This window comes from Streptopelia decaocto (assembly GCF_964273445.1).
Source record: "Streptopelia decaocto genome assembly, chromosome: 1".
Taxonomy (NCBI): domain Eukaryota; kingdom Metazoa; phylum Chordata; class Aves; order Columbiformes; family Columbidae; genus Streptopelia; species Streptopelia decaocto.
This window is the reverse complement of record NC_138663.1, coordinates 106,842,531-106,869,459: the sequence shown is the minus strand read 5'-3', so window position 1 is coordinate 106,869,459 and position 26,929 is coordinate 106,842,531. Positions and strand designations below refer to the sequence as shown.

At 38.2% G+C, this 26,929-nt stretch overlaps 1 protein-coding gene across 1 annotated transcript in view; it reads right to left on the bottom strand.

The window, feature by feature from the left end:
• Positions 1-26,707, bottom strand: part of MBTPS2 (membrane bound transcription factor peptidase, site 2) — a gene marked incomplete at its 5' end in the record, with an annotated part of 36,994 nt that extends 10,287 nt beyond the window's left edge. The window contains 10 exon segments of the mRNA XM_082075974.1: positions 2,388-2,583; positions 4,534-4,628; positions 7,113-7,293; positions 8,232-8,350; positions 11,481-11,608; positions 14,062-14,165; positions 19,128-19,266; positions 20,978-21,126; positions 26,596-26,694; positions 26,696-26,707. Of these exon segments, the coding sequence (XP_081932100.1) occupies positions 2,388-2,583; positions 4,534-4,628; positions 7,113-7,293; positions 8,232-8,350; positions 11,481-11,608; positions 14,062-14,165; positions 19,128-19,266; positions 20,978-21,126; positions 26,596-26,694; positions 26,696-26,707 (1,222 nt within the window).
• Positions 26,708-26,929: the final 222 nt, after the last annotated feature.

The following is a 26,929-nucleotide window of genomic DNA, read 5'->3' as shown; positions in this document are numbered from 1 at the left end:
AAAAATGACATGGAGGAATAAAAAGCCCATACAAAATAAATTACATTAGATACTCTCTATAGAGAGAATGCTAATTAAAAAGATGGATCAATGAGTCCAACCCAAATGACACACATTCCTGATCATTCCTGCTGGTTTAGTTTTGGCCAAAATTCCAGCACTATAAGTTCATTTATGATTCTTTAATTTTTTTTTTATACTGGAAACAAGAGCTATACATAGCATTTGTATCAACAAAAAATATTTTTGCCAGTATATTTTACTTTGAGGAAACAGAAACATTTTATAGAAGTAAGGTGTATAGCCTATTTTTTTGTAAATAGCTAATATGGATATAAAAATATTGCATCTGGAAGCTAGCTTCAAATGAAAATACGAAATAATTACTACTTCTCCATATATCAGGAATATCATGATGACAATACAAGACTAAGTAGAAAATAATACATGCATAATCTTAAAATGTTTTTCAAACATTACTGTAGTGACAGTACTAGAGAAAACAAAGTCATAGGACACACTTATCAGGTTGTGTGTTAAATGTGTCACTACTCTAAAAAGTAATGTTTCCTGCAGGCAAAATGGTCACCGTAAAGAATAAAGCATTTGCCTAAAACACATTCCTATTTCAAAAGTCACACAGTAGAGGAAGAAATTATTTTCCTTTTTTAACTGTAAAAAAATGGTTACCACATTCTGGTCAGTCACATTTGGGCCCAAGCCAGTACTGTACAGTGCAAAGTTCAGTCTGAAATATTTAGAAGTTGTTTCACTGGAACATGGAACTCTATGATGGTACAGTAGACTATCTGCTGCCCAAGCCAGGATCCTGTCATTTTAACGCTGGTGTTTTTCCAAGGGGAGCATAGGTTGCATTTGCAGCAAAGTTTTGTAACAAAGTCAAGCTTTTAGCACTCAAATTAGCACATTCAATGTGCAATTCCCAGAGTATAGTGAATAACTTTAGAATATATTCCTGTAAATTGTATTTTCACACAGTAACTTCTTAAAGTAGAACTACCTCTTTAGATGCAATAACATTGTTTTCTGACATCTGAAAGACTGACAGGTTTGATTGTTTTGCAGAATCACCGTTCAGCAGGAAACACTGCCTAAAACTCTATTGCTCCAACACACTGGGAAAAAGAACAATAACAATTGTTCTAGACTACCTACAGATTGTATTGTTAGAGATCAAGAAAGGGAGCTTAAAATAATTACCAAACTCTATTCTTAAGATATGTTGCTGCATTTGGAATAGATGTCAACAAATACAGAACTGTGTATTGGTATCACACAGGTGAACAATGTTTTTCCTCCTAAATGGTAAGCAGCCAGAAATAACAAGTGAAGAGATCATATTTTGGGCTTAAATAAGAGTATAGTGTAAACAAGTAGAAATAAATAATTTGCCACAGAGTGTCAAAATATGACCAGCACAGAAAGATAAAGACTGACAGATTAACTAAAATTATGTGCTAATGGATTTACACTACCAGATTTCATCACTGTTTCTAAAGCTCTTTTGTACGTAATTCCAGTGCTTACTCAGAAAAATACAATGCCTTGCTAAGGAGGTACTTCAAGATGTCTAAAGTAAAATCTCCCCCTGAGAGGTACAGCTGTCTGTGAGGAACAGACAGGTTCCTCACGGGAAGCGACAGTAGTTCAACACTTCATACTTTTTAAGCCCATCTAAAGCTAAGCCCAAGCTGCTAAATAGGGATGTAGATGCGTTTGTTCATTCTTTCCATACTTGCTCCAAGAGCAGAATTAGTTTTTACTTGTATACCTGGCTCAAGGGTACAAGCTGGCCTAAAGGAGAGCCACAGTCCATTTCCAAGTAAGGAACTAAATTGTTATATGTTATTTAATTTAGGGCACTCAGATGAAAAAATAATTAGGTAATAACTATGTTGTGATTGTACTTGTGGCTCATTAGTCATGGGAATCTGCCACAGGTACTTGACTATTAGGTGTGATTTAAGCAGTGATGCTAATATGCCAGGAAAAGTGTTACAGGAAGATGCCCTAGAGATTTTATAATAGCATTTTGAGAAGTTTACGTGTTAGGAGAATGCAGGTGCCTGGTTCCCATGACTAACCTGAGTGAGATCTGTTATAGAAAAAGCCCTTTCATACTTTTCTGAAAAAAACAACTCTCTCATATCACATACGGTTTCTATTACCTTTGTAACTCATTGCACTGTGCACATTTCATTTTAGGCCTGAGTAGTCCATGTCTCTCCTCTGGCTGTAACAAGAAATGGATTCTGCATTAAACAAGTTAACTGACAAGCACTCTGAGACCTTGTTCAAGCAGCCAGGCAAAGTAAACCATATTAGAATTTTTTTTTTGTTAAACTGTTTTAAAAAGTAATACCAACCTGTGTACTGAAGATGCATGGGGTGTCCTACATACAGCATGTCAATACGGGGTGGATGTTTTACCCTGATAAGCCTTGTTTGGTTCTCTAAAGAAGGAGTCACACAAAAGCTTGGAACAAAGTCCTTCTGGCAGTCCATGTTGGCTCGACAAACTTTGCTGGCCTCAATAACTTTTCGTGCTGGCAGACAGGCATACTGCAAATGGCAGTTAAAATTATTTTAAAATGTAAAGTTATTTTCCAACAGATCAGAATATTCTACATTCCTTTTTAAAGCAAAGGAACTGCCTCATTGATATACTACCAGCCTATGCAGAGCTGAAATCTGCATCTTCGGGGTTTTTTTTTTTCAAATCCTGCAGAACCTCTACCTGATATATATTAAACTTCTCATTCCATTTTTGGTGGAATGTGGAAGACAAGGTGTACACATGTACCAAAATAAAAGTTAACTCTTTTTAAAAAGGTACACACATGCACAACAAAAAGCGAGGCACCTAAACTTAAGTCAGTGATTTCTAATGAAAACAGCCTGCATCAATATACTAGTGACTTACCTGTTTAAGAAGTGTTAGTCCTCATTGATCTAAAACCTCATTTGACCGAACAAAACCTTATGTTGAACAAACCAACCAAAAACCTACTGGCTGTGTGGCAGCTAAAAACCCATTCTCAAGTAAGATGAACATAGGACTTAGTGCAGTGCTGCATCTCTTCATTCTTTCACTCAGCAGTCTGAAAGACCAGATCCTTCTTGCTCTTCATAAGCCAAAGAAAGCACAGTGGAAAGGAACAGGAAATTGGTTTTCCCCCTCATGTCTCTTGTAACGGCTCAGTCATAATTTTCCTTTTGTTCTTAAATGCAAGCAACAAAAGTTCTTCATCTACTGTTTGCCTTAGGAAAAAAAATGGGGGCGGGGGGGAAGTGGGATTTTCTGGCTTCTTAGCTTGATAGTTACACTCCCCATAGATGCGTGAGTGTCAGACACTCTCCATTACCTCAATAAAAGCGCTTTCCATTCTAGTGGCGGGGAGAGGACACATTTGCAAATAATGCTGCACAGCCCTGCAAAGACTATTTTAAATATATGTTCAAAAACTTACAGCCCATCTAAGGACACTTGAAGGTCACAGGCTTCTGGATGCTTTTATTTCATCTCTGTTCCTAAATAGCAGCTATGAGCTTAAGAATGTCAAAGCTCAGTGAGGTAGTGATTTATTGAATCTCGCTGAACTCCAGGATGTTACCAGCCACTGTCATATTTCAAATGAACTACTGGTCTGTGCTCAATTCTTAGTGGCTAAATACCACAAGAAAATCCTGGAGTGTGAAGTTCACTATCTTAGAAACTGTAAATATAGCAGATGTAGGAACAGATTTATTTCCATTTCTTTAGGTATTTATCACTAAAAGTCAGAACAATAATCAACTGGCATGTGTAGAAGTTTACACAGTTAGTATGTGTGCTTTTTCTTGTCAAGCGAACTGTTAGAAATATTTCATCACTGCCAATATGGATCACATATTTTAACAAACTTTTCTGTATTTTGAAGAGAGCATGGCAAAATCCTACTAAGAAACTTTATATGTTTCCATGTATTACAAGAAAATCAACATGGTAAAAAAGGAATCAAATAAAGGCCCTGATTTTGAGAAATTGGGCAATCTCTAGGACCTTCTCTTGCATGTTTTTAGTTTAAATTGGCAAGCAGCACTGCTGGCTTCAAACAAAATAACTGAACAGACAGTCCAGCACTTTGCTTTGCCTGTAGTGCTCAGTACCTTTAAAGACTGAAGCACCAGAATAAGAAATTTCACCTTCTTTTCAAAAGTTGGGTATTTTTCTCACCAATATTCTCATCCAGTGCTGAAAATGGGGAGGTGTCTTTCAGCCTGAAGGAATGAGGGGTATAAGATCTTTTCTGGTTCTTCCTGAGACTCTCTGATTGATCATGGGAAAAATCATAACTAATATTTTGGTTTTTTTCAGCTGTAAATGGGGAGAAAAACACACATAGACCTTTATTACAAGCTGTAGGTATTATTAAGCATTTGAGTATACTGAATAAATGTTGTTAAACAGTACTGATTTAGTTTAAATAATTTCAGATTTACCAAACAGAATGAGCAGGTTAAGTAACTTACCAGGTGGCTGTCCAACTTATTGCTATATGAAAAGCAAATGTCTGTGAGGCTGTTGTTACTACAACATTCAACTGTGCCGTCAAGTCTTCTATAGACTAAAGAACATAGGCATAGAGCAAATGATCAATATTATAGTAAATTCCTGAAAAGAAATCAGTCTCTGACAAAATCATTCTGTAGCCTTCAAGAACTACAATAATTCACACAGCCTAGATGTGGTTCAGACAAAATTAAAAATAAGCTTCACTTTAGGAATGTCACCTGATTTCAGTCATGTCACTAACTGATTTTTCATCTTAATAAACATCCTAGAGATACTGGGGATCTACCACTGCAATTTTCTGAGCATTATGAGTTACAAAATACTTTCATCCCTTGCCCCTAGTTTGCATTAATATTTGGCATACAAATCTGTTACTTGCTGCTGTACTGATTTCATTGGCTGGTGAAATGACCAAGATCACATAGAAATGACCAAGACTCAAAATATCCTAAAAAAAAAAAAGGAAAGCCTTTACAAGATTCAGGTTTTGAAATCTTTCCAAGCCTTGAAGGCTGAAGCAGTGAATAAATGATGCTTTAAACCACGATTTAACTAGTCTGGTACATAATCTTGGTATGGATGTTCGTTAAATAAATTAAATCAAATCTAACTTACTCTAAAACTTAAGCTTTAAAGAACAAACAAACCAAAAAACCCACAAAAGAATGGTCACTGTGACAATCTGTGTCACAGCATCACTGCAGTACCCTCCTTAGGTAAATTAAGCCTGTGAAACTTGTTGCTGATTTTTCACTGCATAACCTGCAGTCCACTAACATGGAGCTTTATGCCTGGGGCTGACACGTGCAAGCACTGAACTGTACAATCCTTTTTTCAAGTACCCTGAGGCTAAGTAACCACATATGTTTTTGAATAGTGAATGACCATGAAATTAGTTTCCTTATAAACTACATTGAAAACACTTTTTTTTTTTTTTTAAATTTCATTAAGGTTCTTGGGGTATTGTTTTCTGTCTAGCTTCATACTCAAATAGTTTACTCTCCATTTGTTTTACGGTCAAGTAGATAGGGTCCATTTGCTAGATACATTTTTATTGATATTCTATATTTATGTCAAGTTGTGAACTGTCAAGATTTTGACAAATGGCAGCTGCTAGAGAGCAAACGGAGTTCATTTCATTTCAGAGGAATATTTCTCACTGCTGGAGGCTTATGGCTCTGAAAATGCAGACAGACTGGTCTGATTAGAATGCAGCAGTGGGACAACGGGCTGCTAACACAATACAGCAACCAAGCTTGGAAGCAATATTGTCTCTCTAGTATTAAGTCTCTAGTATTTCAATATAAATAAGACTGGTTCAGCTGCAGAATATGCAGTTTTATTATCCATGACTCTGAAATTGCAGTAGAATCTGAGGATATATACCTACAGCATCTAAGAATCGGTTCTTACTTGCCATCCCAGCCCAGCTGAAAGCATATGCCAAAGTTGCTCTCCTCTTCAGAGGGATAATCCAAACTATTAGGTCTCTAAAAGCAGGATCTTATCCATACTCCACTAATTTCCAGTTTAAATATTTATCTTATTTCCAGCTGTAAGATTACTTTCCTTACATACTAGAAAAAAATTATTACCTTTTCAATCTCGCAAGAGAACTATAATGCATCAAAAAACTTGCCTAGTTGAGCTGTCTGACCTCGTCTTTACTTCCAGTATAATGCAAAAAGTACAGCGACAATCTTAAAGCTCTGAATCCATCGTATAGGCTTTGCTCAGCAGCATCCCCTTACCTTTGGAATTCAGTCTCCGTGGATGCTTGCATGAAAAAAACCTAGGGAACTTTAGGGCATGTCACAAGACATTCAGCCAATTTAACTTCACTGTTCTTTTTTGTTCTATTTAATTTTTGTTTATTGTTCTAGTTTAGTTCAGTTCACTTTTTTTTGTTGTTTCTCAGTGGTAAGCCCTTACGGCAGCAACCACTCTAATATATAAATGAAAAAAGAAGGAAATAGATGGACATTTAGAAGCAATATGTGCAATCCAGACAAAACTAAGTTTATAGCAATGAGATTGTGAGGTTGAAGAAGCAAATGAAACATAAAACCAATATAGTGAGACACATCAGAAGTGGCGATAATAAAGCACATCATTGGGTTAAGCCATACAATTTGTAACATAATGCTGATCAAAGCTGTAAGGTAAAATGTGGAATTTACATCTGCAAAAGATCACTGAGTTGATCCATATAACTAAACTAAAAATAGAGGAGATAATTGTATTACTGCTAATAACCAAGTAATGCAATATCCTGAAGAGGCAAGTTTCATTTTTCGGTTCATACAGGATATTTGTGCAGGATGACTGGAAGACCAGAGAAACCCTTCTATCCACCTCTTTAATCACTTTCAGATTTCATAAAAATTAATGGCATATTGGTCACTGCTTAAGAAAGGATGGCAGACATGACTTAACAAGAAATCTGTCCCCACCCACAAAGCCTAAATCCAAAAGATTCTTTAAGACATGATAAAATTACAACATAAAATAATGAAGAGATCACCTAAACTCATACCTCTAGCTGGAAAGCTTAACTGCTGTAGGGTGGCTGCACTTACACAGTAGCCAACCTGTGACTTTTCTGAAATGTCTCCCAGACAGGAATTCCAGTCTTCAACACTATGAACTGGGCAGTCTTGTAGGTTAGTGACAAGGTCTCCCACAAAAAGACCTCTTGGTCCATTGGCAGGAGAATCCTGAGAAAAAAGTGAAGTCAGTCATGTTACTGTAGTTAAAACTACAAGGATTTGTTTACAGTTCTGCTGAATAACCATGAAATCTTTGGGTTAAGGCACTATTTCCAGAGAAACAGAAAATCTCAGGCTCCACTAGAACTGATATTTCAGCTTGCGATAGAGCATTACAAAAACAACATCCTTCACAAATAATCATTTATTTAGTGCAAAGGAAAAGAAAAGAGCAAGTCTCCAAGTGTTCAGGGGAAACTCTTCATACCAGTTAATATGTTGTGGTTTTCCTACAATTTTAAGTTCAAGAAGCCTAAATTAATACCCTGAATCTTTCAATAAATCAGGGTGCACCTATACCTTCAAAGGTATAAAGCATAATAAATGTCACTCTCGTCCTGAGTTATATCAGTTCATGTTTAGATCTAAGAAAGACTGAATCCTTTCAGCTCCTTTCAGCTCTACAACTGTGCTGTATTTTATTAAGTCAGAAAAAAATCAGCCCTTTCCAGCAACTCAGCAGTCTATCTCTACTTGCTTCCAGCTGACCAAACAAGGAAATCAGCTCGAAATATTCTTTAACATTAAAACCAGATAGCAATAACTAGAGTGATAATGCAGTTTCCAGTAGCTTTACTTGGAGCCAATAATGAAAAGAAGTTAAAAAACAAACCAAAACACCACAGAAATGAGCCTGCAAACTCATCTCAAATGTCTAAACAGTTTTATAGTATGCTGAATAGTCTTTAATTTTTTATGCCCTGTTCCTTCATTTACTAATACTAATAAACATATGACCAAGAAGGAAACTTTAAGCAGACAAGAAGTGCAATGTATCAGACTCTGCACAGTGCTGCACTATCAAATTTGATGGTGGTAATAAGACACAAAGGTACATTTCAGGTCACAAAGTGTATAATATGAAAACATTAAAGATATTTTCTTACCTCTGCAACTTCAGTGACAAGTGCCCCAACACCCGTGTAGTAGAAAGGGAAAAGGATGGCTGGCAGCAGAAACAAAACTATGAAACTTGCAACACCAAGAACAAAATTATGCCATACTCCTAAAAAGAAGGAAAAATATCATGTTTCTAAATAAACACTAATACCAAAAAGGTGGTTTTGAAATGGAAGATCCTACAAGTTAGCTTCCAATTAACTTTCCTGAAATAATTACTGTAAGAATGGGTGAAAAGTTAATTTGTGAACACAGGCATGAAAGAAAAGCTACATTGATTTAGAAACTTAAGTTTCTATGATGTCACTTTGTAGGGGAGCTTTAGAGAGGCATCTGAGCCCCTGAGTATTGTACTCTCAGAAAAAAAACAGGGAAGCTGTAAGTTCATTTTTAAGGTGTCATTCTGCTGTAGTGATATTTCATCACATAACACCACTTTTATAGTATATAGTGGGCAGACTATCCAGAAGAAAAACTGGGCTTCTGAATCAATTATTAAACTACAGTTTCTATCTACAAAGTTGTCATCAATAATAAATATTAAAAAACAAGTGAAATTAAATGTATTACTTGTCACCTCATACCAGAATAAACTGTTGATTGACTTTAAGAATATTAATAAATGGGCTTATATGTATATAAATATTATTTGTCCTATCCAGCAAGATGTCTGAAATTTAGCTGCAATTCAGTATTTTTCATGGTTATGTCCACTCTATAAATAATTACATGTATATGTGCCAAACAAATTTGAAAAAAGGCTTCTTTTATGAGAAAATCTGGACCTAAAACCACATCAAGAAACTAAGCTGGACAATCAGCATTTCCTGACACATTATTTTGAGCAATATATTTGCAACTGCAATCCTTATGGTATGCTGTTCTCCACAGGAAGAAATTAACCACTATCATAAGATATACTTGGCTTCTTTCAACATCCAGTACTATACATATTTTCTCATTTAATTCGTGTTCTTGGACAAACAACCAATGCAGAAAAACTTGTCAATGTTGGAGGCTCCTTATTTCTTCTTTACAGTGTTTCATCTTGCTAAGAGGGCTTTGATTCAATTCTATATTTACGGGGCAGTCACAGGACAGGAATGGAGGTAAATACATTTAAAAGAGAACTAAACCTGTCTTTCTTGCACTGTATACAACACAGGAATCATAACATACGGCAGACTCTGGCTAACTCTACATGTCACACGGTCTTTTATGTTTCTAATGCTGCAGAAATGAAGCACATTTTTGGAGTGCTTTAACTAAGGGTTTGTTGCCATTTCCACTAATAGATGCTTCTTAAGGTGATTTCTCTTTCTATAGTTTTTAATCATATCTCACTGAAAGATATTATAAGAAAGTGCTGCATAGAAGCACTTTTCATCTACCAGGCATGGAAGTAATGCTAAAAATATCCCAAGTCTTAAAAAAACGCTTATTCACTGTTCTTGAACTCATGATGCCATCTGCTGTACAACAAATATACTCTCTAATCTCCAGAGTATAGGTGGACTACAAAATGAATAATATTTGGTGGCATTCTTTACTCTAGCTCTTTTACTTAGCTGCCATAAAAAAATCTGAAAAGATGCCTCTGTAAACTCAGATCTTCAGATCACTGAGCATAGGTTCACTCAACTGCTCTGACAATTAAGAAAAACTGAGTGAGAAAAACTGAATATCACATTTTATCATTAACAAACATCCTAGTTCTGAAATATATCTGTTATTAGTGGTAAAAAAAAGCATCTATTTGTTATACCTAACAGATAACAAGTCATTGATGCTAACCAGCTTCGTAACATGCTTGTTCCTACCTTGCATTCCCCTATTTCAAGTTTCCCAAGAAACCGGAAAAATTATTATAGATGTTTGCTTGCTATCAAAAACAAGCAAGCGATTATTTTCTGTTATAGCCTACGATCTTATTTTTCTAGATGACTTCTCAGGAATGTATGTAAGCAACACATTTTGAAAATTGGTATGTCTTTCACTTCTGTTCACAGTAGCTGGAAATGGAAATTGATTAATTTGAGAAACAGAGCTTCATAAAAGTTAGCCTATTGCGCTGAATGATTTTGTTTCATTAGGGTATTTGGAATAGAGATATAGTTACCTACCTAACATTTATCATCATTTACCTGATTCAGGAAAGTTTGAAAAAAAGCTTGGCTAATGGCTTCTGTATGCCCAGCCTAAAACCCTTTTTATAACATTTTAGTTACAATATTCAAGAAACCATATTGGTACCTAAACAGTACAACAGGCTGGCTGGTGTCCTATTGTCCCCTGCAATAGAAAGTCATCAGTATCAAGAACTAAACTAAGATGCTAACTTTTCTACCTTTATTTCAATAGTTTGAGAACCACCTTTGTCTCTAGAAATCAATCATATAAACAGTTCAGATAGCATAACACACAGTCTCAGTCTAACTTTGCACAGTAACAGGGCTCTAGTTCCCAGTAGCTAGAGGCTTCAAAAAAACATCAAATCAAAAAAAACATCTGGAGGTTATTTGGAGCCATAAACTGTGATTCTTTTTGGATGTTTGTGTTTTAGCCTTTATTTCCTCCTGATGGCAATATCAAAACACAGTGATCTATATAATAACATAACTCACGCATCACTGAAAATCAATTGCAATACTACCAAAAAATCATTTAATAGATTGTTCCTATTGCAGAAAATGGTAGTGTATTGCTCAAGAGTGTTCACCTGTGACAGCAAGTCATGTTCTTATGCCACCAGTCTTGTGGCTGAGTATTTTCCAGCTTGTGTGCTCCAAAATTTTGCTACTTAGTCTATACAATATGAAGGAAAAAAAAAAAGACAAAGGAACTTCTGCACCTGAGCTGGTGTAGGACCTTTTTCTAATGAGACAGGAAGGTCAGAAACCACATTTTTTCCCTAACCACACAACTGGATTTTCTTATGCACAACTATTCTGAATCAGATCTAGGTGTAATAACATTTTCATTACAGGAAATTGGTACTTATTTAAGCTCCTAGAAACCGATGTCTTTCCTCCAGAAAACAGCACAATATTGGCAGTAATGATCAAATGATTTTCTGAAATCACAGTTTAGGTGCAGAACAGAAGGATCATCTTCAGGTAAAGAGAAGCTTTTGTACGTCTTCATTTTAAACCTTTAATCCTCCACCAAGGATTCACAAGTGCTGCCCATAGAATAAATAACTGTGCTAAGCAAAGATTTAATAAAAAAGCACGAACCTGCGCAAAATATCCTTAATTGCTGTACTGGAGATATCAGTTGCAAGTGTGTTGTGAAGAGGTCAACAAACGCTCCAGGATAGACAATGAAGATAAAAATCCCGAATCCATTAAATCGAACTTGTTCTCTTAAAAAAGAAGAAAAGAAAAAAAAATTAAGGAGTGTTACTGCAAAGAAACAAAAGAAAAACAGATTCTACATAGCACACCTATTTTTGACTAAGAGAATAACTAAAATTATAATTCTAAAATTAACTTATTTTTCATAATATGAATAATTAAAAATAATTAAACTAAAGGATGTTTTCTGCAATAGTTGCCACTTTTAAGCAGCACACATTTGTGGGCCTGGTAAAAAATAAAGGGTAAAAAGTATAAGTTCAATTTCTTTTCTGTCTATTGGTAACAATAACACATAAAATACTTTTTTTTTAAAAAAAAACTACTTTCAAGTTAACATATATTTTAATATTTGGGGGATTTTTTATTTTAAGTAAAAAAATGGCAGCCTGTAGGGTATAGATTCAAACTAATCTGTGAAAAATTATCTGGAAGAAGCAATCGCTTTCCTTTTAAAGAAACACTTATAGAGTTCTGAAATTCATAATTTCTCTCTTTCTCCTAAATGGAATTTAGAGTAAATTGTAAACTTAAAAAAGGAACTTTTTTGTAAACTTGAAAAAAGGAAAATAAGTCAAGAGGTTAAAAGGACAAATGCTATTTAAATACATTAGTAGCTGACACTGTCATACAGGAAATAAATATATATAAAATTTTCAGAGGAGAGGCTTTACAACTGCTTTTAAATGGCACATTTTTGAATAAGTACATAAAGATTTTATGAAGCAACACATTTCATAAGGGACTTATAGAGGCATGACAATCCTGTATCAAGACAATAACGTTCCAATTATTATGGCAAGACAATCATGTTCCAAGACAAATCAGGCATGTATCAACTAATCGCATATGTTTACTGAAACAGTACGCTGGGCATAGCATTTTATTTACTCACATTTATTTCTTTATTGTACATATACAATAAGACATTAAATTATACAAAATTAATCAGAATGAAGTAATACATTAATTCCCTGCGGTTAACTCTCAGACCTACCCATACTACCAATTAGTAATAGTTTAATGCCTATACACGATTTCATGACTTGGGTAGGCAAGTACAGAGGGAAGAAGACAAAGGTTTTTCTGGCACGAGCCCTGACTAAGCTAAGGCTCAAATATTTTAAGCACTTGTAGATCACAGCCAATACAATCTTGAACTAAAGTTGGACAAAGTGTATTAGATTTAAGGAAGTCACAGTGATTTCCCAGAAGAATAAAATTTGCCCACAGCACAGCTATTTAGTAAAGCTTAAACCCTGAGAACTGACCCTAACAGCATTACAGACCTAGCCAGTGCTGGGAAAAAAAAAAAAAAAAAAAAAGAAAATGGTCAAAGAGAAAACAGCAACAGCAACGTACATTGGACAACCTAATTTTCCCCTTGAAAATAGCTTGGAATCAATTTTTTGCCAAAAACATAACCCAAACTTGAATATTCAGAGCCTTTGCTTCAATGGAGTTATCACACCACTAAGGCATAAGAATTATCCATTCTGGTTAAAAAGAGCTCTATAGTTACTCCTGACTGCTCTGCAGTTAACCAGTAGCATGTGAAGGCACTGTAAGAGAAAGAAAATTTTGTTGGTTCTTCCTGTGGTGGGATGAGCAAGAGCTTCAACCTCCATAGAAAAATCCACAGGGAAAAAAGCTGCAAGACAAACAGAGCATATGAAACACAGAGGGTCCCAAACCATCCCTTTAATTCAGAACTTTTAGGGTTATAAGAAAAAGGTAGTAATGGGTTAAGATGCAGTCATGACTCCCTACACTCAAGAAAATCAGAGAAACAATGTAAGGCTTCATGCTCATGGAACAGGTTATGATGGTGTCCAGGAGAAATGCAGAGGACACCTGAATACCAGCCCCAGTAACCACCACTTAACCCTCTTATGCTACAGTGTCATTTAACAGTAATGATTAATCATGTCACCTAATTGTGAAGTAGTCATTATAGTTAAGTGACATTAAAAGGATAATCTTTGACCAAATTAACACATCACTGAGATTCATAGGGGCAAATCACACTTGACTGAGTTACTGCTTCAGCATGATCATATGCTACTTCACAAGCTATGTTTAAACAAACCAATTTATAATCTATTTTAATGTACCATTGTGCAATAGCACACGGGTCCTCTTCAGGTGCCACAGCCACAGAAATGCAATTGCTGTGTGAAAAACAGGAGCACTAAAAGAAGTATTCTCTTAAACCTGATGCAGTGCGGTATATTTGCAAAGCAGAACTCCTATCTCATGATCTGTAGAATAGACACTGTATTAAAACTCTATCCCTAATTGCACACCCTTCCAAACTTAAAATATAAGGAAGCTATGAAATAAAGAATAAACAGACTCCCTAGATAAACTGAAGAGGTGCTAACAACATTCACCTGTAAGTAAATGCTCTGGATTATTAGGCTTTGTTGGCACATAGTAAGAGAAAAGTAATTTGTATTACCTAATAGCTGCCACCCCATGGCCGACTTCATGTATCACACCACTGATGAGGATTGCAGAGAAGAAATAGGTCAGCTGGCTGACAGGCAAATTTACACCAGGCACCTGTTGATGTGGGCATGACAACAAAACAAAACACACTAGAAAACCAAGAGGTACAAAGACAAATCATTCTGCCCCTAAAGCTGCTGCTCTCACTCAACTTCTTCAGACCCCCAACAGAACAGGGCGCGTTCTCACACAGCACTATCAGCTTGTACCTCTTCTCCCACTTTAGTCATTGTATTTTTAAATATAGTAAATATATATTATTTTGTTGAAAGCTGAAAAGCTCTCCAGATGCAAAAGCCTTCTCCCTGCCCTTATTCCCCACAACCCTGAGCAAACGTGTCCTACTCTGTATTAAGCTCAAGAAGTTTACAAAAATGTACACAGACTTCCACTCAAATGAGACAGGCTTGGCAACTGTGAGCCTTAGTTTACAATTTCCTGCAGCCAGGCATGTAGCTATAAAGAATATCTACCCTTAAGGAGAAATGAAAAAAAAAAAAAAGTATGGCACTTAAAACACTATGAGCCCAAGAAGCTGAAAAAATGAACCTACAACTAGAACTGTCAGTTTCCCTTCTCTCTGCCTATCCAAACAACAAGACTATCCCTAATTTACAAGGGTAGCTTTTGGCTATTGTTCAAGTTTTGGCAATCAACATATGGCAATATAACCTTTAAAAAAAAAAAGGCAAATTTATGCAGGCCTCTCACATTCCTTCTGTTGCTATGGTTTCCCACCACTTCCCAGGTCCTTCATCACACTAGTCATGAGACACCAGGCCCTTCCAGATGGGCTTCAAAGCAGTCATGAGTCAGAGAACAAAGAACCATCCCATCTTTCCCGCCAATGGACTTTCCTCCTACTCGGTTCCCCTCACCGCTCAGCGGCCGCGCTGTGGCGGGATGATAAGGCCACTTCTGCTGCTTGCTTTGGGACAGTTCTCCGGTCTGCTCCACACACCTCCCCACTTGAGGCAGGGAACACTCCAGTACAGTCATGAACAGCTGATGTCACAACTTGAATTGCAATCCAGTGGCAGAAAAGCGATGCTATGGGCAAAAATTCCTGGCCTGTCTATAGGACTCTCTTAAAACTACCCTTGTGGGACACAAAAGGCTGCAGATCCGACTGAATAGAATCCATTTGATCCTACCTTCATTCAGTCCACATTCCGCAATTATTTGCATTCACCTACCCATGCAGCAGAATTCTACATTAGGTGGGTGATACAATCTAATAGCTAAAAGAAATTATTCAAAAGAATGTTTTCATTAATGTTAAGCTGAATAATTTCACCAATTCTGTCCAGAGTGTGATCACGACACGACTATTGTACCTCACTGTATGGGGACAGCTGCTCTTCATTCGTTCAGCATCCATTGCTTGTTTTACAGCATCAGCTGGTGGCACTAATGCACCAGTTAACTGGCATTGCCAGTGGCCCTCTGCTCTGGGCACACAGAAGGACAGACAGCAATAGCAAGAGTTCCCATCTTTATACCACCATGACTATAGCCTGTTAGAACACAGCACGGGATGCTTTCAGACCTCACGTCAAAGAAGCTAATTTAGGATTCACCTAAAATAGAAGCTAAATCTCACAAAGGGTTCTGAAATCAATAGCAGTATTTTGTGAGTAAGTGTTGTCATATTTTATGATCTTCTGGAAATCCTTTAGTAAAATAAGATCCTTTGCTAGTAACTGCTCTGCCTCTTTCCCACTTTTGTCAATTGTCAAGAGGCGGCAATTAAAGGAAAACAGCCCAGTTACCTACAGATAGGTGATTTAAATAAAGTACGCAACTGAACAAAAGAGAAAGGTGTCACAGTTTAACCTAAGCTAGCAATCTAAACCACGATAGCTGCTTGCTAACACCTCCTGCACGCCCATATGGGAGACCTAATCAAAAGGGATGGGAGAAACTCGTGGACTGAGATAAATACAGAATACAGAATACAAAATAATACAAATATACTACTACTACTAATATATATAAAATGGAAAATAGATTCTAAAATAAAAGATACTCAATGCAATTCCTCACAAACTCTCTCTGTGCTGAGCCACCAGACCCAGGAAAAGAGAGATTGCCCTGGTCCCAACAGCTGATCCCAGGGGAAGAGGAGAAAAGGCAGAAAGGCACAGAGGCCACCGCAAAATGGCAGGACGGCAAAAGGCTAAACTAAGGAAAGTACCAAACAGAACTCCCCAAAACAGAGCAGAACCATAACAGGTTTCTGTCTCAGTCCATCTAGCTAGAAAACCCGACTCTCCTTAAATATGAAGCAGAACACTAATGGCATGGAATATTCTAATTTATCAGTCTGGATGTCGGTCAAGGTCAATCCTATCTATGCTCCCTTCCCAGTATGGGCAGAGAGCTCAGAAAGACCATGGCTCCCAGACAACAACAAATATAACAGTGAGCTCTTACATCCTCTTTGTTCCACCTCGAAGACACTGGAAAGTTACTCGAAGAAAAACATTAATTCTGTCCCAGGGTGTCTTCTTGTTCTCAAACTAAATCCAAACAACAACTGTGCTAACCAGGAAAAAGAAAAGTTTCTAACTGCATGAAGAAAATTAACTTGCTTTCAGTCAAACCAGCACAGAAGGGTATAAAAATCTTAATAAATAAAACATAAGCAGAACTCTATCTTCCTCTCTCCACAGCCAAAGGCTAAAGGCCAAACAGATTTATGCCACAGGCTAAAATTGAATTTTAAAAAAGCTTTTGTTTTTTTTTAAAAAAAACTAACTCAATTTCCTTCAGGCAGTAAAATACAAATCATAGAATAGTTTGAGTTGGAAGGGATCTTACAGATCATCTAGTCCAATGCCCTGCAATGAACAGGAACATCTTCAACTAGATCAGGTTGCTGAAAGCCCCGTCCAGCCTGGCCTGGAATGTCTCCAGGGATGAGACATCTACCACCTCTCTGGGCAACCTGGACCAGTGTTTCACCATTCTCATTGTAAAAAAAATTCTGCTTTATATCTAGTCTAAATCTCCCCTCTTGCAGTTTAAAGCCATTACCTCTTGTTCTTTCACAATGGGCCTGCTAAAAAGTTTGTCCTCATCTTTCTTACAGGCCCTTTTTAAGTACTGAAAGGCTGCAATAAGGTCTCCTCAGAGCCTTCTCTTCTCCAGGCTCAGCAATTACTGATTTAAATGAGGAGAGGTCTCCCAGACTTGTTCTTCACCTCTCTGAAACCATACGTGGGTCACTGTCTTGTGTCAACTTATGCTAGCACATTCCCCTCAAAAAGAATACTGAAACTCTTTTAAGGCAGAATTATACAACTGTGATCATTCAGAAATGAAAGAACGAGGTAGGAAAGAAAGAGAACCACAAGTCAACTTAGAAGAAGTAACCTTATCCCCACACATGACATTACATTATCCCTACACATTCCATCTTTTTCAATGTTAGTCTGTCCTTGGTGTGAAAGCAGTGATATTGCCAGTAGGCAGCCACTGAGGAATCAATTCCACATTGAAATTGTGAACATTATCCCAGATTTCTGCTTTTATAGTTCAGATTCATACCAGGTTATTTCCAAAGGCTCATCTTTACTTTGGCTGCATCTGTATTATTTTCTCAAAAGAGCAATGTATTGCAAATGACAAGTTTACTCTAGTGTCACAAAAATGGATAAATCCATATAATGGCCTCCGAAATTGAAGATGTAAGGGAGGCTTTTCTTACTCCAGAATGTAACAGACATGCATGCTTAGGATAGACCCTGCTGGCATGTAACTTAAAAATTTTCTGTCTCTTGTTTAACTTGTGCTCTACTGGATGCCAAAACTGCCCCCTCCTGTCTGCTTCTGAAGATAATTCAGGAACAGGCTGTGGATGGGGTGATAGCAGTGGCAGTACCAGTTCTCTCCCAGGTCTCATTGCCTGCTTTTGCCAACACATTCTGCAGTTGCTTTATTCACCCTGCATGCATGAAACAGACCCGAACCATCCCAAAGGCACTGCATTTATGTCACGTGTTAATGATCAGGCTTCCTGCACTCATGCAATTTTTTATGTCTAGCTGCACACAGTCAGTCTAGCACTTAGGGGAAGACCTATCATGGCAGAGCACAATTCCCAACTCCTGTTCACTAAACCAGCTGAGTGCTTGAATAGAGTAAAATGGTTGGGCACACCTGCTTTAAGCCATGCAGCAGAAGGCAGAGCAACCTCGCAAGACTTTCTACATTTCTAGAAAATGACTGTATGTTCTGGCCAGATAGCACTCTTGGGGAAATAAGAGTAGTTAGGAATCCTTCCAGGTTAAAATTATTGTAATGGCAAAGTCAGTTCTTCAATTACTGCCTGGCATGGAGATAAAAAATACAGTATTTGTAATCTCTCCCATTCTGTGAAATACACTCTTTTCTAAAATCATACAATATATCATCCAGCATCAGAACTCCATTAGGCTTTTAATTTGATACTACCAGAAACAGAACTTTCAGTTTCACAAATTAGGGCATAAGTCCTTGAACAATCAAAATATATGCCATCTCCTCACTAATGAATCTTTGTTTCCCCTATCACACAAAGCTCTTTACATTTCTTTCCTTTCCCACTGATGTTTTGTACTGTAATAAATGAAGTAGAAGTCCTCTCTTCTTGTGGACTATGGATTTGCTCTGCAAAGCTTAAGGTCACCAGTGCCACTACATTGCAAAACTCAGAGGAGGCAAATTCTTAGCTCTGTTTTGTATTCTTAGTACTATGACAATTGAGGGCTTTTCAAAATTACTAGCAAATTCTCACTCCTGAGAACTTTTCATGTAAACTTTTACACATTTGCTTTCATTTCTCTTCCCCTCTTTTACTGCTTCTACTCCCCATTTTTAAGGCTGATAACAAACCAGAAAATTTTAATGTAGATTAATATCAGGAGTTGGGTTATTCTTGCATGGGAGGATTTAAGCACCACATACCCTTTTTAGAAACTGTTAAGATCAGTTCAAAACTCTCAAATCAGGGCCTGAAGGGAGAACACTTACCACAACTTGCAGCATACGATCATTCTGGGCTTTTGGTGCCTCAGTGAGCATCTGTGTCAGTGTTTGTATCAGTGTCTTTCCGAGAAGAATAACAGAGCCAAACATGGCAACTATACCAAACACCATTCCTATGCTGAACCTACACAGAGAAGCACATAGTTTAGCAATGCATAGTTACAAGAAGATAGGGTATATACTCTCTATATGTAACAGCTTCAGCGCAACTTAGCACACCAAACTCATAGGGCAAAACTTATCTGATGCTATTACCACTCCTGTATCAACAATCCAGTATAAAAATATTAGCTAAAGAAAACTAATAACAATAACAACATATATTAATAACATTGACTAATGACATATAATATTTTCCTTGCTTAGTAAATATTTTACTTCTAAACTACATCCTGATTAATTTTCAAATATTTTATGTTATTCTTACACATTCTAAATTTTATTTAGTTACCCAATATATGTAACTTGCCATTAGCTAGGAATATAAAAACATAACTCACAGTGTATAATTTACCATGCTGCACCACACCATCACATATTTAAAGACCTGAAGCAAACTACTGGGTAGCATACATATTTATCTATATAAGCACTTTTTTAAAAAATTGCATCTTCCTCACAAACAACAAAAAGTGCTAAAGAACAATAAATGAGACTCAACCTTTTTTAAAGAACAAAAACTAAAAGGTACAACTGCAAGACCAGATTAAAATAAAATACTTAAAACATTGTTCTTCTCACCAATTTATTTTTCATGAAAATCAGTGTTGAAAATAACTTCAATTTATGTCAACCCACCTAGGGATAATTTTGTATTCAGAATTATTATTTTACACTATCCAATAGTTGAAAGATGTGATGAAGTTTAGTTTCTAGCTAAAACACTTCAATTCACTACCTCTTTTTCCTCTCCGAATAGCATGATTGTTCTCTTACCATACTTAATGAAGCTCCCTGGGAATTAGTAATTTATTTTAAGCAACATGTACTTGTAATGTTAATTAAAGAGACTGGTAGAAACATTATATTGTAATACATTAAACACATTAAAAATTGTGATTGATATTGAGCTATTTCAAACTGAAATAGAAAAATCATTACATATGAGAGAAAGCAATATGAAGCAGACCTCTCTTTTATTACAGTCTGACTGGGAGTAGCAATACAGGAAATGAAAAGAAATTCAAACCTTCCTCATTTTACATTTTCAGAGCAGATACGAAGTAATGCTAGGAAGGCAACTGAGCCATAATTTTCTAAAGCAGTCCAGGAGCATCCACACTAACCACCGTATTTATTTAGCCATTCCCAGCATGCCGTGCAATCTTAGCAGGGAAACATGCAGGCAGATAAAGAAGGTGAGCAATGTGCTTCTGAGCAGGTATCGTTGCTAAATGTCTTGGCAATGACTGACAACAGGGACACAACTGTCTTTGAATACTTCGTAAACTCTAGTGGGAAAGCTCAGTATACAGTGATGGGCAGATCTAGGATATGAGAATCTGCTTTCAGACCTACTTCTGTATGCAGTATTACATGTAATAGCTATACCCTGAAGAACTATGTATAGTTCAAACTATAGGTAAAAATAGTTTACAGATTTCTAGTTTTATAGCATGTCGATATGCCACGCATATTACAGCTATGTATTTTTTAGCAGAGGAGAAATTCTTATACTGGCACAGTACAATTATGGCAACCAGACTAGTTTGGTTTTACTGTTAGCCCAGTAAAATAACCATGTCTATCCATTGCAATTTTAAGGCTGAAAGGCACAGATGTGGTTAAGTTGTTGACCTGTATTTGACAGAAGAAAAAAAAATCCTGAATTATACCATAAATACAGAAATCTGGGCTTCCATCTCCCCCAGTTGTAGAACTGGCGGTTGAAGAGAGCTGTTTGCCATCGCATGTGAAAAGGAGAGACACTCAAGCCATACGTCAGCAGCCAGTCTTCATAAGATGCCTTCAGAGAGTTGGATGACTGCAAAAACAATGGAAAATCAGTTAATCAAAATCTTCTTGGGAGATTTTTGCATTATGTGACCAAGCAGTAAATGTGATCTGTTTATATAAAAACAGATATATATTTTTGAGGAAATGTCCTGCACATTATTTACATTTTGACATATAGGTAGGTGTGACACGTAATATGAAAACATTATGCCACTGTTTTGATGTAAATTGCAACAGTTCTAGGATTGCGAGAGCAATCAGGTGTCCAGTGTTACCTGACAAACAAGATCTTATATCACCTTCCATATTGTTAAATCACTTTCAGTAGTTTTTAACTGTCTGGTTAGAAGATTAAAGAGTAAACTGTTTATGGTATTTTTTTCAATGTGCAATTATATTCCAGTAAACATTTTTTTAAATTACAATAAAGAAAAATGCATTTTTTTTGCTTCAGCTGAAAAAAATACTTCTAATATTGGTGAGATATGGATCAGTACCTGGATACCCTTTTGTAAGGGTAAAAAATGTGGTCTACTTTTTAAACACAAAGACTATACCTAAAGAAACTCTGAAATATTTCATCATACTAACAAAAAGTCAGAAGAAATTTAAAATTATCAACCTGTACTGCAACAGCAATTTCAGTATAACTTCCCAGCATTTCAAAATACTGCTACATTACCTTCCTAGTAGTTCCAAAGATCTTTATGAGAAATGTGACCTATAAACTATATGATTAACACTTATCTGCAGTATTATCTGATATTATAGACCAATAGACATAGTTTTGCAGTTGCCACTTCATATTATAGGGCGCTTGTCTTCTCAATAGACTTTACTTGGCCTGCTTCATGGAAGCCAGTATCAGAAACCCAACTGAAGGAAAGCTTTCCGTGGAAGTGAAAGAGGAATGAGGGCTAGTGATTTTAAACCAAAAGAGAAGAGATTCAGGCTAGACATGAGGAAGAAATTTTGTATAGTGAGGGTGGCAAAACACTGGCCCAGGTTGCCCAGAGAGGTGGTAGATGCCTCAGTCCCTGGAAACATTCAAGGCCGGGCTGGATGGGGCTCTGAGCAACCTGATCTAGTTGAAGATGACCTTGGGCAGTTCCCATGGCAGGAGTGTCTCCGACATAATCCAGACAAGTCTTTGGAGCCATCTGATCTGGAGCACTGTTCCCAAGTTTCCCTATGAGCAGCAGCACCTACTGAAGACATCGGGAATGTGTCATTCACAACAGGCTCCCCTCTCCCTCAGCAAGAGGAAATTCACAAGTTTCTGGCTGTTGTCTCTGGTTCTTCAAACAAATTAAGAATTTGCCAAGTTCCTTGCATTCCTCCTGTCTTGCCACAGTGGTGGTGGGGAGTAAGGATGTCATCTTGCACAACAATATTCATAGCTTTTCTTATTTTCCTGAATTAATTAAAATTTGAACACTAAAATTTTATTTCAAATAGCAATTTTCCTAGGACACAAGACCCATTTACTCAGGTCACTGTTCATTTATCACCCATTACATCATTTATCCTTACTGACTACATATTCCTGTGCCAATTCCTTCTTCTTCACCCTACTGATTTGAGTCATGTTTTTGCTCAACCAGCTGAGGGCACCAATGGAAATTTTCTTCGTAATGTATTCCCTAATAAACACTAGTCATTTCCTATGACACCACTTAGTGTCCACAACCAGATCAGCAATTGCTAACCCAGCATTTGCTAACTTCAACAGATCACAAAGATGATTACACTTGTACAAGTAATAACACATAAGGCAAAGAAACAATGGAAAAGACCTCATATAATCTATCAGATAACTAAGAACAAAAATACATATGACATAAGTACTCTCTGACATGAGAAACTGTCTTTTGGGAATTAAACACATCCTATTCATTCAGAGTCAAAAAAAAAAAAAGAAAACAACCCAACCACGTATTACTTTAATAATGCTGCCTGGATATACTGAGTTGGTACTTTAAACAGGTATTCCTTCTATCATATATGAACTTTTCCCCTAGAAATACCACAGATTTATCCCTTCAAATTAATGCCAACCACATCACAGCCCCACTGTACTAGCAAGGCATAAATATATAGGTTTCCATACAAAATACAGAATTGCTGTCCATACATTTGCCAAATCGGAACAAAAAAAAAAAAAAAATCATTTTACTTTTGCCTTTTCCTCCCAAGTTGTGTAAATTGTATTAATGGTCACAAAGTGACTGAATCCCTTTGCAAAATATATTTAAAAGCTCTATGCAAACTTTTGCTCCTTGTCTCCTGAGCTCAGTATGATCACCACATTACCATGTGCAACCTCACGCCATGGTAAGGGGTATGTTGGTATCCTATGTTTCATTTCACTTCCTTCACACAGGCCTTGGCTCTGCTTGAGTTCTAAGTGATCTTTATTAATTTTACTATAAAAGCAATACCATTTTTGTTTATGCAAGCCTTCAAAATAATGAACGTCTGTTAAATACTCCAGGAACTCCCTAAATATCTGCCAGTGAACAGGACTCCTTAACATTCTTCTGTGCTGACAAAATCTGTTCAAGAGCCCTGAACCATTTCAGCTTCCTGACCTTAAAAGCTGAAGGCTAACCTTGACTGAATGCGTCTAATGCATCCTTTATTTCTCGTAGCAGAAGGAGGGACAACCTTCTACCCTTTGCTCATTCCTGATCCTTCAGGCAGAATGAAATGGGATGATTTAGGATGCCGGGGAGCAGAAATTTAGGGGTCTGCCTGAGTGATTCCCTTTTGTAGGATCCAAGCTTCACTGGAAACTTTCGTGCCAGTGGTTCAATGAAGAGCAACAAGAGGTACTTAAAATTCCAAGTCCCAGCTTGATTCTGCATATTTTTAGTTTGCTGACACAAATGCATCTTGTAAGGTAAGTCTAGCAATATTATAATGTGTGAATTTATCTGTGCAAAAATGCATTTATACACACAGTTGTGCTTTCTATATTGCAGATTTTCTAAGAGTCAGCCTAACAAAATGTTTGAAATCTGAACAAAGCCCGTAAGGGAACAAACTGAGCAAGAGACACTGCACATTGGACAAGGTTACAGAATAAACATCAACTGCTAGTTACAGCACACATCCTTCACTCGCCAAAAATATCAACAAGATCACGCATGGAAAAGTACTCCTGTATTGTTTTACATTCAGGCACTGTATGTCCTTTTGGTGTAATCAAATTGTAAGTGATTTGAGGTCTAAGCGGGGACTGCCTTTTGCTATGGTTGCTAGCAGTCCCAGGTCAGTACCATCAATAAAACAAACAAAACTGAGTTTCCTAATTATATAAATCTGTTTATTTAATTCAAATTCTATTTTGGCTGCAGTGCTTACAGTGAAACTTGCCATTGAGATGTACATAAAAGATCTACCAATAAGTTCAGTAAAACCCAGCAGCTCCTACATATTTCTTGACTATTAATAACCCTTGTCAACTTTTAGTTAAAAGATCGAAGTTCAAATATAGCTCTTGGGCTCTCTTGCTTGCTATAGCATTCCATGCATTCCCCTTTCTATTTCAACATAAATCAGGCATTAAGTTGGCTCTAAACACTGTGGAGTTTCCTTTTTTTTATCCTTTGCTGCTGCTAAGTTCTACCAGTGGGTGTAACAAGGAGCGGCTGCCCTTACTTACAAAACCGAATGATTTTAAGATCTAATGCTGCAAGAGACCTTCAGAATCTCTGAAATACAAATGAGTCTCAGCATTGTAGCACAACAGGTCCGATACCTAAATTCAGCTCTTGCTTCACACTCTAAGATTCTTCATCAGACACAAAGTTACTGTCAAAACAAAACAAGCCTGTTGGCTGACCTTTCTGGTGGTGGCTGGTGTGTCTCACTACAGACAGGAGCACATTTCTCTGGTATTTGGCCAATCTTCTAATTTGTTTCAAAACAATGCCACGTTTGTTTCCAAATACCTAATACAGATTTGATGTAATGAAATTAGAAAAATCTTCAGATAAATTATTTTTTATTGTCATTATGTACAGACTAACATTTGGCAATCAACAGCTCTCATCATTCACTGAGTTACATTTGCTCTCCAACGATCAGCAGCAGGGGGAGCCACTTTTTTTCCAAGTTTTTCTCATCACTTAAAATTTAGCATATTTCTTGCTTTATTTTACAGGAGGGACAAAATGAGCATTTTTTTACTTTGAAACCACTAGGCCCTATGTGCACTCGGCAGAAACAGGTGCAGCTCCTGGACTATAACCTTAGTGTCAAAAAGCAAAAGAATTACAGATCAAACCTTTAATTTCATTTTTCCTCATATTTAACTATCTAATGTCCTGTTTTGCATATATTCTTCGCAATTGCAATCATCTCTCAGAAATCTTACTTCTCGAGCTTTAAAACAAACAAACAAACAAACAAAACAAACAATTAAACTTAATGAATGATATCTTGCTGGTCTATTTTCCTTTCAAGCCTTCTTCTCTATCAGGAAAAGAGAGATTAGTCCTATAATACTCTCTGAAGATTAGAATTTATTTATTGAAAAAGCAGTTGTACAGAGCTCTGTCTCAAATTCTTTCAGTAGAACTAAGGACATTAATTTTTGAAAAGTGCATTAATTATGCTTGGACATGATTTGCAAAATCATTCTAAAACTCATATTTTACACAGCAAACATGATTTTTTTTTAAATATAAAAAGATGATAACACTTTAAACTCCAGAAGCACATTAAAGCTACTTGAACAGCAGACTAAAAGCTCACTTCCCTAACGTTTCACAGCTTTGTTCCTTCAATGTAGGCCCGAAATCTGGAGCCGGCTGGGAGGTGTTTTCGAACGTAGCGACGGGCGGGAGCAAACCACCCCCGCCAGGCGCCGCCGCTAGGCCTTCCCGCAGGGCTGCAGGGCCACGTTCTCAGGGCGGGGTGGCTCGCCCTCGGTGGGAGGCCGGCCCCGGCAGCCCGAGGGAGGCTAGCGGGGCCCGCGGGGCAGACACAGCGCCTGCCGGCCGCACCGAACCCGGAGCCGCGGAGCTGGAAACAGCGCGGCGCCCGCCCCGAGCTGGGCGGGGCGGGGAGGCCCCCGCGCCCCCACTCCGAGCCCTACCGGCCCCGGCCGACCCGGGCACCTGCCGACCCGGTTCGGGGAGGGGGACGGACACAAACCGCCGCACCCTCGGGCAGCCTCACTGGCCCGAGCTTCGCGCCGGCCGTTAAGTTTGAACTGCGGCGAGGCCGCGCAGCGCCGGCTCGGGCAGGGGAGAGGCACCTCCCTCTGCCTGTGAGGGGGGAGGGTCGTGGCCAGCCCTGCTGTGTCGGAGGGTGGGCGAGGGGCGGCGGCTTCTCTCCGGTGGCGACTCCGGGCCCCGGCCGGGCGAGGATGAGGCTGCCGCCGCCCTCCTCCCGGCCCCGGCAGGGTGTGAGGGGTGAAGCGGGGCTCTTGCCCCGGCGTGCGCGGGGCCGAGTGCTCCCCGTTCGGCTCCGCGCCCACAGCCCTCACCTTGAGCAGCGTATCCACCAGGTAGATGGCGCACCAGCCCCCCAGCACGCACACCACCACCGGGATCGGGATCATTGCTGCAGCCGTGGCGGTGGCGGCGGCCTCGGTTCATGCGGAGGAGCCCCCGGAACCAAACCTGCCCCGGAACCTTTCTCCATCAGTTACGCTGCCCGGTCGGACGCTTCCGGGAACCGCGTCGAGCGCGGGCAGGCGCCGAGGTGACGTCAGATCCGAGCGCGCAAGGGGAACGGAGTGCGTCGCCAGGCGGTGCGCGTGCGCGGTGGGGCGGCCGCCATTCCCGTCTCCGCGCGCCCGGGGGGCGGACTGCGCCTGC